Source organism: Gadus morhua, chromosome 17 (assembly GCF_902167405.1).
Source record: "Gadus morhua chromosome 17, gadMor3.0, whole genome shotgun sequence".
In the NCBI taxonomy this organism is placed as follows: Eukaryota; Metazoa; Chordata; class Actinopteri; order Gadiformes; family Gadidae; genus Gadus; species Gadus morhua.
The window spans coordinates 18,201,354-18,218,002 of record NC_044064.1 but is presented as its reverse complement, the minus strand read 5'-3'; the positions used below and the strand labels follow the sequence as shown (position 1 = coordinate 18,218,002).

At 41.6% G+C, this 16,649-nt stretch overlaps 1 protein-coding gene across 2 annotated transcripts in view; it reads right to left on the bottom strand.

Moving 5' to 3' along the window:
* Positions 1–16,649, bottom strand: part of dpp10 (dipeptidyl peptidase like 10) — a 251,431-nt gene that overhangs the window by 110,850 nt on the left and 123,932 nt on the right. For both annotated transcript variants that reach the window (XM_030338686.1, XM_030338687.1), the window contains exon 2: positions 5,034–5,148. In XM_030338686.1, the coding sequence (XP_030194546.1) occupies positions 5,034–5,148 (115 nt within the window). The remainder of the gene's footprint in view (positions 1–5,033; positions 5,149–16,649) is intronic.

Here is a 16,649-nt window from a genome sequence, read left to right as displayed (position 1 = left end):
AACAGCCCACTTATCATACAAACACACACACACACACACACACACACACACACACACACACACACACACACACACACACACAGAGATAATAAAGACAAACATTATAAAAAACATATGTGCATAAACAAAAGAAAGAACCCACACACACATTTAAAATAGAGAAGTAAAGTTATGGGCAAAGGTCTATTTAGTATTGCAAAATATGATCTGCCATGCTCTGAGCCATCGAAGCAACCTTTACAAATCATTTTTAATTATGAATGTAGAGTAATTAGTAGACAGAGACTGTGTTAAGCTGACAGTCAGCTGTGTCTGAATGGGACATCTGCCAGTAGGAGAACAGAGGGGCCAAACTGTGTTGAATGTCAGCTGTGGTGCCCCTCCCTGATAAGGCTGTGCGGGAGTGTGCATAAACAACAGCCAGTCCACGTCAAAGTAGGCGCTGCATTCTCAAGGGGAATGGTGCGGTTGTTTAAGCAGCCGCCTGCGGCCATTTTGGATACAAGTAGCAGCGTTTTATTACAAATTGATTTTCTTTTGTATAGGGAGTGAGATTGCCTTTTGTGATCATTTGAGAAATAACGCTTTACCCACCATTGACTGATGTTTTACGGGATAGCATGGGCCATACATAAGATAGATGGATGAAAATTATAACTATAATAATAATTTATACATTTTTATATGTATTATTAACTATTGTTACTGTCCTTAATGGTATAAGCAATTGTATAGCAATAATATGAATTTTATCGAAACAGCCACTAGAATTTTTGATATAAAACAAATCAAAAGTAAATATATAACAAAAAATAGCATCAAAAGGAATAGGGATGACGGTGGTAGTAAAAGTTATAAGCTGTATAAGTAGTATCTGTGGCTACCTGTTGTGTTTGTACTGGATATTATTTATTTTCTTGATGGCCCACATCTCAACCTCTGACTCGTCAAAGGTTTCCAAAATTTTCACGCATATATGTATCCCTGTAACTGTAAGATAGATCTCCAAAATGTTGGAGATCTAAGTGATAAGAGCCAAAAGGGGGCGCTACAATCTTCTTAAATCAACCACAGGTCTGAATGAGCCAGAAGTTACTTTTTTTACCGGTAGATGTAGAATAATAGTAGCAGTAGTGGTGTGCTGTTGCTGTGGTATTACAACTAGTTTCATTAGTAGGTGTACATTATTTAAGTTTACCACATGTTGCACACAGGCTATCGCGGTAAAAGCCTGCAGTCTCGTGCGTTATGTTTGAAGTCGTCAATCGAGGACGCCGATAGCCTATGGTGCAATTATTAATGAGCAAATGTCATTCAGTTTAAGAACTTTGAGAATGTAAATGTTGAACATAAATTACCACAATACAAAGGAGCTTCACAGTTCTACACCGATCAATATAGCATGCCTATACCAGAACTTTGAAAAGCTTCGTGAAATAAATGCCCATGAGACTCAATGTCAACCGCTCCGCTCACGAGCCCAGCCCGGGGCTCGACAGCACTCTTAGAAAGTGTAAGCTTGTTTAGCTTCACGCCAGAAATATGTTAACATATTAGTTCTGTGTCCACATCGTTTGTCTATGTAACGCTTGGGTTTTGCCGTTCAGAGAAATTATTGTTTTAGAATCCCTCTCACAGCTGATAAGCCCGGTCCACATTGGGCAGAAAGAGTGAGCGCGGACCAGCCTTTATTTTGTGACAACAAACAGGGGGATTTATCGATGTTGATGTGTTAACCCTCTCTTTTTTTCGAAGGTCTAAAAGGAATGACATGCAGGCTGGTCATTGCCTCCTATTTCCCTTCACTGCCCATTATTCCTCCTGGCATGTAGGGCAGCAACAACGGGCCTCCACTCTGGTAGATTCTGGGCTTTTTTCTGGACATCTCCCGATGTCAGGTTCATAGATTTAATTTCTTCCTCTTCTGTGCGACACCAGGTGGTCTTGGGTCATCCTCTCTTTCTTCTACCTTCAGGTGTCCAGTGAAGGGCTACTCTTGGGATGCTGTCTTGCGCTCTACTCAAAACATGCCCAATCCAGTTCCAGCGCTGCTTTGTTAAAATGCTATCCATGCTGTCTTGCTGACATCTTTTAAAGAGATCCTCATTTGCTACAGTGTTGGGCCAAAAAATCCTACTGATTCTTCTCAGAGACTGATCATTGACATACTTCACTTGCTGTCATTCTCCATCATTCTGCGCCATACAGGAGGGCGGATAGAACGCAGCTCTGATATAACTTGAGTTTGTCTGGGTTTTGCTGAGAAAGCTGCAAAGTAGCTGAGATGTGATTTTTTGGAGAGTGTGTGAGACCAGAGCTAGATCATCAGTAAAATCAAGGTCTTCTAACGTTGAGAAGATCGTATACCTCTTGTTTTGTCATCTGTTGTTCTTCTGTTTGTCACCCAGTCGATAATGAAGTTGATGAGCAAAACTGAAATCACACATCCTTTTCTAACTTCGGTCTTTACCTGGAATGCCAGGCTACTGTTTACCACTTGGGATTTGAAGTTGGCATAGAAGGTCTTGACGAGGTCCAATATGTGCTGTGGAATTCCATACATACTTAAGATGTCCCAGAGGCCGTCTGCTTTCGAATGCTTTTCAAAGTCAATAAAATTGATGTATATTTGCCTCTTCCATTCTGTGCATTGTTCTATGATGTTCCGAAGTGCAAATATCTGGTTAAATGCACCCCCTCCCTTAACGTAATCCTGCCTGTTCTTTCCTGAGTTTCTCATCTACTGCCTCTGTAAGACACTGCACAATGTTATTGTGCCAGTTGTTACAATCTCTCAAGTTGCCCTTCTTTTGTACTTGTTTTTGATGACTCCTTCCAACCAGTCATCAGGTATTTCCTTTGTCTCCCAGATAGTTTTGTGTAGTGGTCGAAGTAGGTTGGAGGCGAGGTCTGGATCTGCTTTGAAAAGCTCTGCATTCATGTTATCTTTGCCAGAGGCTTTTCCATGGTATAGGGACTTAATGGCTTTGTTGGTGGTTCGTATTAATGTCTTTGTTGGTGGTTCGATATCACCTCCCAGGTCATTTTCTGCATGCTGGACCTCTGGTTCTGTTATGGGTGGTGGTCGGTTTAGAACTCCCTCAAAGTGCTCTGCCCATCAAGCTTCTTGTTGTGACTCGGTTGTCAAGAGCTGACCCTTTTTGTCTACTATTGGTGTCTCAGTTATTTGTCTGTGTTTGTCACTCACTATTTTGGTGACCTTGTAGACTTTCCCTTGCTCCCCTTTCCTAGCTGCCTCTTTTGCATGACTTGCAAGCTCTTCTAGATATGCCCGCTTGTCTACTCTAGCTTTCCTTCATACTGCTTTGTTTGTTTCTTGGAACTGTTTCCTGTATTTTTCCTTTAGCCGTTCAGACTTTGTTTAATTTACTATCTTCTTTATGGCCCTTCTATTTTCTATTGTTTGCCATTAGTTATCACTTATCCTTTCTTCTTCTCCTTTTGCTTTTATCCAAGGCAGGCATCACCGGTCTTCACATAGGCTGCTTTGGTCTGTTCCCACATCGTGTTGATATCATCTGATTTTGGCTCTGTATGATCCAACATATCTGCTAATGCCGGAAATCTGTTCTTTAGTTGAAGCACAAAATAACCTGTGACCTTGGTGTCATGTAGCTTTTCGACATCAAATTGCTTTCTGGCTGTCTTTCTGCTCCCTGTGATTCTAAGCTTTACTCTCAGCATAGCTGTGACCAGGTGATGGTCGCTACCAACGTCAGCTCCTCGTTTGACCTTGACATCAAGCATGAGTGTCTCCAGGTGCCATTTATCAGCTATTTGATTTTTATCCATTCCATTTGGAGGGTTCTATGTTAGTTTGTGAATGTCCTTGTGTTGGAACAGGGTACCCCCGATGACGAGGTTGTGAATGGTGCAGAACTCGGCTAACCTTCCCTTCCCATCGCCCTGTCATGTTCTTTGACGCTGTTTCCCACCTTGGCGTTTCGGTCCACCATCACTATCCTCATGTCGTGGCTGGGTGTAGTTTCCAATAAAGCCTGAAGTTGTTAGTAGAATTCATCCTTCAAGTCCTCATCGCTGTAATTTGCTGGAGCATAGCACTGGATGATAGTTGTGTATATTTTGCTTCCCACTTAGCCTAATCTTCCTGAGCCTACTGATGACAGGATTCCACTCTATCAAGCTCTTCTCTACTCCTTTCTTCAAAATGATGGCTACACCTTCCCTATGTTGGTGGTCATCCCTCTCTGATTACAGCACTGTTTCCCCTGTGCTTGTTGTAAGTCTCCCTGATCCTGTCCATATGCTTTCACTTAAACATAATATAACAATAGTGTATCTTTTCATCTCTGATGTCACTTGTGCTGATTTGACTGTATCTTGCATTTTTCTTACATTTTAAAATCCTATCTTAGTCTCAAGTTTGTCATTCAGAACTTCCAACTACCTGCGACTGGTTTTCTTTCGTCTTACACCAATGGCATTCATCCTAGCACCTGACAGTAGCCCTGGAAGTCCATCATGCCCAGTAGTGTTGATTCCTTTTGTTGCTGTTTCCGTAACATGCTTGTTTTTACAAGACAGAGTTGTTAGCCCTGTGCTCAACCCCCAACCTGGAGGACCAGTGGATTGCTCTTTCTCGGGCCTCTACCGTTTGACCGGTCCAGCATAGCTCTCGGGGTCATTGAGGCACACAAGGGTTAGTTGTCTCCTATAACTGAAATTAACAAACCTGGCTTTGTCAATCGGTAAGATATGTCTACCTTTATTGAGCATCAGGGCAATTTAGAAATGACTTGTGTTAACTACAGGACAAACTGAAATTGTCTCTGTGACTTGACATGATGATGGCCGTCTTGATTCTCGTCACAAGATCGGCTCATGCAATCTGTACATCTAAGAATGAGTTTATGGCGTATACTTGACCAAAAATGATGGGGGGCCAATCGATCGGTGGATCACTAGTTGATAAAGATATAGCATACTGGTAATGGAGACCGTACAACGGATATGGATAGGGTGGAGGCTGGATGGGGGTTGTCGTGGGTTACCTGGGGTGAGGAGGATGACTGACATGGTTATGAGGGAGCAGACCACCAAGATGACCAGCAGAGCGATGGCTATTCCCTTCCAGTTCCTCGCGGGAGGACTCCCCCCTCCAAGGTCCTGCAAAGAGAGAGACATAGACAGAGAGGGGGGGAGAGAGAGAGATAGAGAGAGAGAGAGAGAGAGAGAGAGAGAGAGAGAGAGAGAGAGAGAGAGAGAGTGTGAGTGAGTGAGTGAGTGAGTGAGTGAGTGAGTGAGTGAGTGAGTGAGAGAGAGAGAGAGAGAGAGAGAGAGAGAGAGAGAGAGAGAGAGAGAGAGAGAGAGAGAGAGAGAGAGAGAGAGAGAAAAGGCAGGTGTGATGGAAAGGAAGCATAAGAAAGAGAGGGGGGAAAGCAGAAGAGAAAATGTAAATATTGTGTCTGCTAAAAATAATCCCTGGGAGTCATAGAGACTTCAAGACAGTGAGGGTGTTTTAACATCTAAGAAAGAACGGATTGCTAAACATTTCTTCTTGTACTTCTGACTGGAAGATGGACCGATGCGTGAGGTGCTCACGAGTGGCGATTTGTCCAAAAAAGAGTTTGAATCTGTTTTCAGTATATTGTATGAGCAGGAAGTGATATGCAAAGTAAGCTGAGATCCACCAGAGGTCTTGTGCTGCTCCATGAGGAACACAATGCATTGAGAAGGAAACAAGGGCACAAAAAAATACAAAAACAAATACTTATTTGGCTAAAAGCGGCCATTTGAATCACATTGGAGGGGTGGGGGGCTATGCTGGTCAAACGAGGCGGACAGAAAGGCAGTAGAGGGTGTTCAGCAGGCGAGGCGACCACTGAGTAAATATAAGATATGATCTGAGTGAAATGGCTTTCCAGAGATGGTCGGGTGAGGCGTTGGCCAGCAACTCAATCTGGAGTAGCCAGTATTAAGGGGACTTAAACAGTGGCTCTCCACACATCTGCTGCCTCTGATAAGGTGAGCTGAGCCCCCTCCCATCTATCTTCCTCTCCCTCTCTCCCCCTCCAATACCATAGAAATGTATTCTCTCCATATCGCCTCCTGGCCTCAATTACCCACAAAGCCCTTCAGGTGCAGTGCAGAGATTACTGGTCACAGAGACACTCCTGCGCTGCTATTGGCCCGAGGACACGTGGGGTGCCAGTCGACAGCCAGTTGGAACCAGATCTAGCTTTCTTAACATTTCAAAGTTCCGATGTCTTTTGTATCGTCTTTTAGGATACGTAGCTCGGTGGATGAAACAGTGGTAACTAATGAATAATGAATAATTTATATTAAATCAAGAGGGTGTCGCCTGATTTCATTCTAAAACCACAGTGGTTTCAGTTTTACGAGGAAAGTATATTTTATGCTAACTAACACAATTATATTCACTCTATCCAGACAACGTCCACTGTGGCATAACTGAGTCAATTTGACCACCACCTCATTTAGAATGGTTAACTCACTTATAACCCAATCCAACATTCTCACACACACACACACACACACACACACACACACACACACACACACACACACACACACACACACACACAAACAAACATGGAAACATGGAACACGCACCCAAGTGTCCACACACGCACCCAACGACACACTGTTGGACGGATACAGCTGATCGCTCATAAACAATTGTTTGCTCTAAAGATCAACTAGTCCTTGAACCCTGCAAGCTGTCTAAACTATCTCTGCATGCATGAGATTGTCTATCTCTCTCTTCATATCTCTTCCTCCGTTCCTTTCTTTTTCTCTCCCAAATTCATTGTTTGGAATCATCATTCTGCTTAGTATTACTGTATGGAGACGGAGCAGAGAAGAGAGAGTGACAAAGAGAGAGCGAGAGAGCAAGAGAGCAAGAGAGAGAGCGAGAGAAGAATGGGAACCGACAAGTTGTTGTTTTTACCGTTCCTTAGACTATGGGAACCATGGTAGAGGCCCCTGCTCTACGCCCCAGCTGCCCAAGAGAGAGCTACAGTGGCTGGGCTCTAGCGATGTCTTCCTCTCCCCTCTGCCATCACCAACAGCACTCTTTATCTCTTTAGCCCGCCACCAGGGCTCTGCGTCAGATGGATCCGGGAGGAAATCTGTGTCCTACAAACGCTCTCTCTCTGACCTCCGCTAAAGGGCCCATCTTGTCAAACCTAGTTGGCATTTGGTAATGTTGTTTCCTGGGAATTAGGCCTCTTATTGAACGCTAGCCACTACAAAAAGGCATTGATTTCCATGAAAGATACACAGCCAAATACCCCATAACCACAGCAAAACAATGTGACACATTGCGTGACTGCAAAGGAAAAAGTGTTCAATAAATATCAACGAGTCTACGGTAAATTGTCATTGTTTTTTACAACCTTTTATCTTACACGAACAACATTGTCCCACACAGCCCGTTGGGCTGGCTGCCTTCCCCCATCTTTCTTCAAGCCAATTTTTAGCCTTTGATTTTCTGTCAGCATCTGTCATTCATCTTTGAAATGTTTGTTTACCCAACATAAAAGCGCTGGTTCCGGGGAACAGAGAGAGGCTTATAACTATAAATAACCCTCAGACAAAACCGGCCAGTGGACGCAGGCCTTGGTGTTACACCCACCACCCCGGATGTTCTGCAAGGACAAAGAAAACAAAAATAGAGAACAGAGGGAGCCGAAAAGACAGGGAGAGACCACTTCTTAATCAAGCCATGCTATGTCGCTCCCCAGGATTAACACAACTGCGCTCGCCGGCTCAAGAAATACTTGGTCCGAATGGTGCCTTTGCATCCTAAATCTGCCTACTGTTGCTTGCGTTCAGTGTGAGTATATATTCTATTGTTTATAGAGTGGACTTGTGCACACCTGTAGAACCATCAAAATCCCCCTTTTACAATGATTCCCCATAATTGACACACCTGCGAGTCAGTGGATTCACTAGGCTGTTTTATTCGGGGCTAAAGCCCCGGATCTAATTTGATTAGCCCCGAATCTTTTTTGTTAAAAAATAAAATAAAAATAAAAAATATTTTGCTGCATGCAGAGCCTGTGCCATATCCGCACGTCGCACATTCTCCCATTTGTTATGACTCTTGCGTAGTTTACTGCTAGGAATTTCTGTTCTACTATTCAAGATTTTAAGCCATGAATTGATGAACTTGCATTGAAGAAAATATGTCAGTTTTCTGTGGGCTGTAAGTAGGCCAATCTATGAGGCTAAATAGCATGCCAATATTGATGACTGACTAAGGATGAATGCTAACATGATTTGTTTCTAACTTTTGCCTTAAGTTATAATTTAGCTAACTAGCTAGCTGCCCACCCTTCCAATGGTGGCTGTCATTTCATTACCAATGTTAAGTGTCATAAATAGTTAACACTGGTGCTGAGTCATGATTCCTAAAAAGGAAATACCCAAAACATGTGATATGTTTTCAATTTGCAGAAAGTTTTGAAAAATCCAGGATGCATGAGAGACTTACTGCATTATATGTCATAATAGTTATTTCTTTAGGAACCTGAATGTTGTCTTTTCCTTCACAGAAAATAAATTATTTCCACCATAAAATGATGCAGAAAAGGCACAGATAGATGAATAAGAATCCACCAGAATGCAGGAAATTAAATGTTTGACGCTCAAAAAATCTATAATTTGTCCCCGAAAATGTTGAAATTAACCTAGCCTATATGACCCTGTACGCAGGTTGTATGCAATATATTCATAGAAATGTTGTCTTTACTTTTTGGATTAAAAAGAAGGCATGTCAGTAAACTCCGTGTCGGCCCTTAGTGTGATTATCATTTCATCATAGAGTGGCCCTTTGTGAAAATGAGTTTGACACCCCTGATATAGGTAATGTAAGGTCTGTCTCACTTGTATTCATTTTACTCTGAAATAATTTGAATGGAACTTTAGATGTCTGGGGATAAGCAGCAGCCAGGTAGCAAAGCTATAATTACCTGCCTATTTGGTTTATTTAGGGAAAGCATTATGAAAAAAAATGTGCATGCACAATAAAGTATACAACAAAATTTACCGCGCTCGCACTGTCCTATTCCCTCTTGGGCTAAGCCCCGGATGCTTCAGAAACCTAGAAACGCCCCTGCTGCGAGTTCATCCACATCGAAATGCTCAAGTAAAGAAATAACAAAATTAATCAAGAATGGGTTCTTTTAATTTGATTGAAGATTTTTCAACCGTACTTAAAACCATTTTAATTTTACTATGGTGCAGAAAACAATACTTAAGTCGAGGTACCTCATTTTATTCAAGACATTCAAGAACATAATCGCTGATTAATGGCAACGTCCACCTCATACATCTCCATCTACAAGCCCAGTGTAGATCTAAATGAAAAACATCACAGACTATCAAGTCGAGGCAGGTCAATAATATTTGCGCAGCCCTAAAGACCAAAGTATGCTACTCCGACTCCGTAATACAACTCCGCAGCTACGGAGACCCCTCGAGTCTTCGAAGTTCTCCGTCAGGATGTCGTATACGCAATGCAATTCGCCGCCCGATTGATCTTATATGCTGGCTACTAACAATGCAAATAGTGTTGTAAATAAATTTCCAAAGCTTTTCCCATCTTATTTGGTGTTTTATCGGTCATAAATGTGCAAAGTAAACAAGGTACAGAGTAAGTAAGGTGCAAAGTCCAACTGGAAAAGTGATTCCAGTGGAGTATGTTAGAGGACCAATCACAGGCCTTGCCATCTCCCTGCGACTCTGTTGCCTTGACGGATAGTGTGTTTGTGGGCATGTCAGTCAGTCAGTCAGTCAGTCAGTCAGTCAGTCTGTCTGTCTGTCTGTCTGTCTGTCTGTCTGTCTGTCTGTCTGTCTGCCTGCCTGCCTGCCTGCCTGCCTGCCTGCCTGCGTGCGTGCGTGCGTGTGTCTGCATTTGCGTGTGTGTGTGTGTGTGCGTGTGTGTATGTTTAGGTGTGTGAGCTTTTGAACACAGAGCTCTGCAGTGAGAGCAGGGCCGGCTATTAATAGAGCGGGGATCGTACCCTTGCTTAGCCCCTGACCTTGTAGACACTGTGACAAATGACACGGGGCCCATCTCCCCAGAGGAGCCGTCTCCACGACTTCTGGTTTGGTGGCCTGGTAATGTTTCTCCTCACGAGGTCTCACGTTGCGTCGATGACTGCGTATGTTCCACAACCGTCGCGTGGGATGACACATGAAATGCAGCTCCACATCCATGTGTTGTCATACGGCTGAATGGCAACTCCCCCTCTCTCCCAGAGGAAGAGGCTTTTATCCGTTTAATCGCGTTGGGGCAATTCTCAATTAGTCATGATTGTCTGGCTATTGGTTTCCGATTACTGGCCCTGTACTGTCAGTTCTTGCGTCATAACGTGATTTCAGGACTTAATGTTTTTTTTCGTAGTCAGGCAGCTTAAAGTGCTGCGTGTTGGACTGGCGTAGTAGAGAGAGAGACAGATTTAGAAAAAAAACAATCAGAAAAAAAAAAAACTACTTTGCTCCCTCCCTCCCTGCATTTCTCATTGATTGACAAGAAAGATGGATTCCCTGGGCCACTCAGAGAATTAGAGGCCTTGATTGGTCAGAAAATAGCTGGGAGTGAACCAAAATGGAAATGGTCTCATACGAAGGGTTAAATCGTACCTAGAGCACCCTCAAAGGTTTTCTCTCTCATATGCATATTCTCATATGAATATTGTTTGGGGTCCGGAAATCAGCTCATCTCTACGATAAATGATCAGATAGCATCACAGCAAAAGCCTCTTCCTGTCTTGAATCCACTAACAGCCAGGATAAAGACAGGTTTGCAATGTATCTGTATATGTATGCACAGAGGCACAGAAGTCCTTCAGTGTAGTTAAATGCATATCCTCCCTGACAACACACAATTGAAAATAGCCTGGAACAGACCAGACTAAATAATGCATTAACTTAATTTGGTCTGCTCTCATTTAAAAGACTTGGTGATGAGCTCATTGGCTCTCTCCAGCCACCAGTTTGTCTTCAAATTATTTAAAGGATCTGTTCTTTGAAAGAGCTGGCCACGATGGAAGCCTCCTCAGCATACAGGAACAGATCACACGCACACACGCACTGTAGACGAAAACATTGTGAACGACACATCAAAGAAACAGTCTGAGAAACGTAGAACTAAAACCAATCACGCAAAGAGATGTAATCTAATCTGTGAAAGTCATTTCATTTTGATTTAAAGGTTGCAAGGAGGTTTTAATAAATTGCTTGTGAGTTCATGTTAGATCTGCAATAGCTATATTTTTCATACACATCAGATTCAGTGTAACATTCACAGATAATCTCTCATATAGTATTACTGCATGATGTTGTTTGTATAAATACTCAATGTTAAAAGATGTGGTGTCTGATTTGGTCCCAAGTTTGGTCCCATTAATTTGTCCACAACCATACTCAATGTATAACACTATCTATTTAAGTTACATATGAGGCAACTGAACTTCTATTTCAGGAACTCATTCTGTCTGTGTGATCGATGTTGTCCGACACTGCTGTACACAATCCCCTAATCAACTCTCCCCGCACCTTCTGCCTGCTACAGGGGTGGACAATCTTTTTTCATTGGGGGCCAGAAATCTCTTAACCATTAGATTGGATTGTAGAAAATATAATGCTGTAACTCCTATGAGTTAGAATTCAATCAAAATGAATGTGAATAAAATCATTTAAATCAACATTTGCACAACATAAATACAGATTGTAAAGTTTGGTTTACAAATAACTATATTATTACTATATTTACTATACTATATATTACTATATTTTTTTAAACCTATCTGTATCTGTTGAAAGTGCACTGAACTTGAACAAGTGTATTGAAGTGCATCCACATTTGATAATGTAGCCATTACAACCCACACATATAAAAAAGTACTCAGTGGGAGGAGCTAAGTACAAATACTTTAGATCAGTGGTTTTCAAACTGTGGGGCGCGCCCCCCCTGGGGGGCGCCAGAGTTCTTCAGGGGGGGCGCGACGTGAGAAAAAAATAAACCCGAAAAAAACCCTGAAAGACGATGATTCAAATCATCAGTCGTACTTCAACTCTAGAAGTAACATAACTAAATCCATTTTCAACCATTTATCTTCGTGCAAACCATTTAACAAATCTTCACACTTATCTTCACTTATCTTCAATAATATCTAAACAGAATTTCGATATCATTTAAAATGTCTTCAGAATCACAGTTTTAGTTTCATACCGCTTCGTTTTCAGCTGTTTTCATTGAAGACGTCAGCCCATTCTGATACACCTACTTCTAGACATCGTAACTCATTCCTTTTTCAACCGTTTACCATCGTTCAAACCATTAAACAAACCTACACAATTGTATCTTCAATAATATCTAAACGGAATTTTGATAGCATTTATACTTTTTTCAGAATCACAGTTTGCTTATAATAATTTAGGTCACCATAGCAACGCCGGTAAACAAACCCCGCCGAATAGTCGAATCTCTGGACTGAAAAGGCAGATCTGATTCGACTCAGAAAATTCAGAGTCGGGGACCCTGAATGAATCTGTAAACTGGCAGTTTACACAGATTAAGATGTTCAAATGTATTTAAAAAAGGTTAAGCTAAAACATGCTTAGATAAAGTTGTTAAATTGTGTTGTTTAAAAACTCAAAAAGATATTTAAGAAATATGTTTAAAAAATGTTAAAAAAATTGTTTCAAATGTTTCAAAAATATGTTTCAAATGTTTTAGAAATTATGATCGGAGATGTTTGAAATGTGTAAAATAATTAAAATAGCTTTCAAAACACAGGTATTTAAAAAAAAATACCTCTCTCACACTTTGAAAACCCCTGCTTTAGATTAAGGAACATGGTTACGAAACTGAACAAGAACATAAAAAGAGATTATAATCAACCAAAACTCAGTGATGCTAAAAATAACAGCAAGGAAATATGGAAAACACTGAATTAAATTATGAGACGGAAATCAAACATGAACAACGTTTATGTTGACTGTAATGGTGTTTTCATTACTAAACTACAGCAAATTGCTAATTATTTGAATTAAAAAATCTCGAAGCTGAAATGGTTCAGGGAATGTTGTTGCACCTTTCTGATGAAAAATGTCCTGCAATTGACAATGTGGCTGGGATACTACTCAAGGTTGTAGACAGAGAGCTTTGTGTTCCTGTGTGTCATATTTTTAATAGATGTTTGACCAACTCCTCGTGCCCTGCATTATGGAAAGAAGCTAAAGTGATCCCCTTGCCATAAAATAAATAAGCTACCTTTTCTGGGATTAATAGAAGGCCCATCAGTCTACTACCAGTACTGAGCAAGATATTTGAAAGGATTGTTTTTAAAAATCAAATTCCAGACTATTTTATTAATAATGAATTTATAACAAAATCACAGCATGCATATCGAGTTGGTCACTCAACTAACTCTGCTATTGTTCATATGACTGGCGAATGGTTTAAAGAATTGGACAACAGAATAATTGTGGGTACTGTTGTGCTTGATTTTAGTGTGCCTTTTGATATTATTGATCATGCACAGCTAATTGCTAAACTCAAGTGCTTTGGTTTGGCTGATACTGCCCTCTCTTGGATGGATATTTATCTGTCTGGCAGGAGGCAAAGAGGGTTTTTCAGTGAAAGCTTATCAGTCAGCAAAGAAGTCCTCTGTGGAGTGCCTCAAGGAAGCTGTCTGGGTCCTCTTTTATTTTCTATCACCAATGACCTAGTCTTGTAATGTTTACCTAAAATGTCGTTGTTGATAGGAAACCAGATTTTTTTTCAGAACAGCTTGTTCAGGCAGGCTCAAGGCAGGTCATATGAATAAACTGGACAGAAAAGGCTGTTGTGACCTCCCACAGCCCAAAACAAATCAACTGAACAAGGCTGTCATTTACAGAGCCGTCAGTCAGTGGATTTCCTTAGCCATTAGCATAAGAAGCGTCAACGGTAAATGTAGACTAAAAAAATCACTAAAACAGATCTATGAGGGAATCTACACAACAGGAATGACTCTCTATGCTTGATGTACTTGTAAAATTGTAAAATTAACATGTATTGCATACGTATTGCATACGTTTGTACAATGTATTGAAGTGTTGTATATTATACATATATGTTGTATCTTATATATACGTATATATGTTTCTAACTTTTGTGATATTGATAGTTTTTTTTACTGTGTTTGTTTATTTGTCTGTGTTATGTTTTTGGTTTTATGTGGACCCCAAAAAAAAGTCCCTGATGGGCTTGAACAAGTGCACTGAAGTCAGGTGTAATTCCTGATGGGGCTACAGCACAGCACAGCTGACAGGTGTTCATCACTGAGATTGGATTTGTATGTTCACTTGTTATTTTTCATCTAGGAGAAAGTTGAATAACACTAGCTAAACAACCACATTGTCCTCATCACGATCATGAGCGTTTTTAACAATATAAGTTTGATAAATAAATACATTTATTATTAAGAATTAATTATGAGTGGCCTACATGTTCCAAAATAAAAAAAATGTTGCCCGAGGGGTGTAGTTTGCCCACCTCTGGCATACTAGTACAAAAACCCTTGGCCTACTGAGAAGAGTTTAAAAAAAGTAAAGGGGAAGAAATGGCGTATAAAGCTCTTAAAACAAAAGAGAAGTGCTGCTTGGATGCGCGTCTGTGTGGAAAGTCTCCAGGGTGTTGAAACACAGCGTGAAGGGAGACCATCTGAGCACTGGGAAACCTTTGAAAGACCAACCCTTCTTCCCCTCTTATGGTAATGACTTCCACGCCTCGCACCATAATAGAATAACCTCCACACAAAAAAATAAAAAAAAAGTCTTAGAGGAACGGTAAAACATTTTTAAACATGATAACGATTGAATTTAACGAACAAACAAAACCTCTGAAACTAACCTTCCTCCCCATTATGGTAATGATTTCCTTTGTTTCCTTCGATGAACCTTCGTAAAATAACTTCCAAATAAATCGCGATAAAACGATTGAAGTATCTAGCAAACCAATTGGTTTTCATAAAAGGCCCCAGGGGGAGTGGAGGACAGTGAGACCCAGCTAGCGAGCCCCTACCCTGGGTACTGCTCCCTGGGTCTGGGGTCGGCCTCGGGGAGCTGAAGCCCAAAGAGTGTACATCTCTTGTGCACGTGCCACGCGCCCTCCGAGCCAGCTGCGAGCCAGCTCCAAGCCAGCCCAGAGCACGCCGGCCATAAAGCAAGACTTCTCGCCTCTGAAACATTGATTTTTAGTTGCAGTATTTCCAACACGAACAGGGCAGCCAGTTTGGTCTTTAGAACTGTGAATATATGACTTTTACAACCCCTTTTAGGTTGCCAGCGATGTATACTGGTGGTATACATCGCAATATTTTACCATTCGCTCTAATTACTTTGGCTATTGTTTTTTGAAAATCGATATTAATGTGCTGATTTATATGTTTTGTGTGGCTCAAAATACTATGAAATAATATATGTTTATATGTATAATCAGTGCATAGAAAGGATTAGGACATATAAATATGTTCCAGGGCTTCTCTACAAGTGGGAGTTTACTCCAGATAGGAGTTAGGCAACACAGTAACATAATAACAGGTGTGTTGTCACCCACATATACACCGGGGCTCACCCTAGACTTTTTGAAGGCATGATCAAACCAGCAATTTGCGTAAAACAGTGCCTTAGCGACAACTGTTGGAGTAGAGCTAACAGGCTGTGCTGGATGGGATTCAGCTCTTCAATTAGCAGAACCTCAGACCAGCTATCTAGTCCAGATCATCTCAGTGTAGGGGACGGGACAATAAAGTTAGTATTCAGCAGTTAGACTACGAGGGAAAGGTGCCATGCACATTAAAATGCGCTTGGCATTCTCTTCCCTCCCCCCTCCAGACAAACCCCTGATGGAACACAAGACAGCAGAACACATTCCTCAGCAAAAACCTCTTCAGGATTGCCGTTCCAATCCAGACATTTTCATCTTGAATCCAAAAAAGGGGAAAGGCAAACACCAAAAGAAAGGGCATGGGAAGGAAGATCTACAGGAACGGGAAACCGTCGCTTTCTGCTTTACCGGAGATTGGCCCTGTGTCTGTCGTTTCCTTCCTATTTCTCAGGGTATTCTGGGGCTGTTTTTCTCCCCGAGACGGAGGTGACATTGAAGGAGCCAGCGGCACTCAGCTATAAAATTGCTAGTTGAGGAGGAATTAGTGTGGGAGTGGGGGGGTCTGGAGCGAGAGGGGGAGGGATTGGGGGGATCTGGGGTGGAGACAGAACACTGCCACAATGCCAACTGATCCCTCAGATGTGGTCGTCAGGGTCCCCAGAGTCTCTACCGCTCCACCGATTATGTTGGACCAGCGTTTCCAAGAGCCAGAGTGCAGTCAGAGGTTAAAGTCCCCGGCCTGCGGTCAAATGAAACCCTGAATGGTTTCACAGGCTGAGATACACAGCGGAGCTGACCTTATTAAATGGCATTTTTCATTCCAGTTTATTGTTAGATTTGTGCTATAGTTTTAGTTTGTACATGGTTTCAATATGAGGGACACTGGCAATTAACTTATCAGTAAGAGCTGCTGATTGTTATCTTTGTAGTTTTGGAAGGATGGAGTATTAGAGATAGAAGAGAGGGGAAGAGAGAGAGAGAG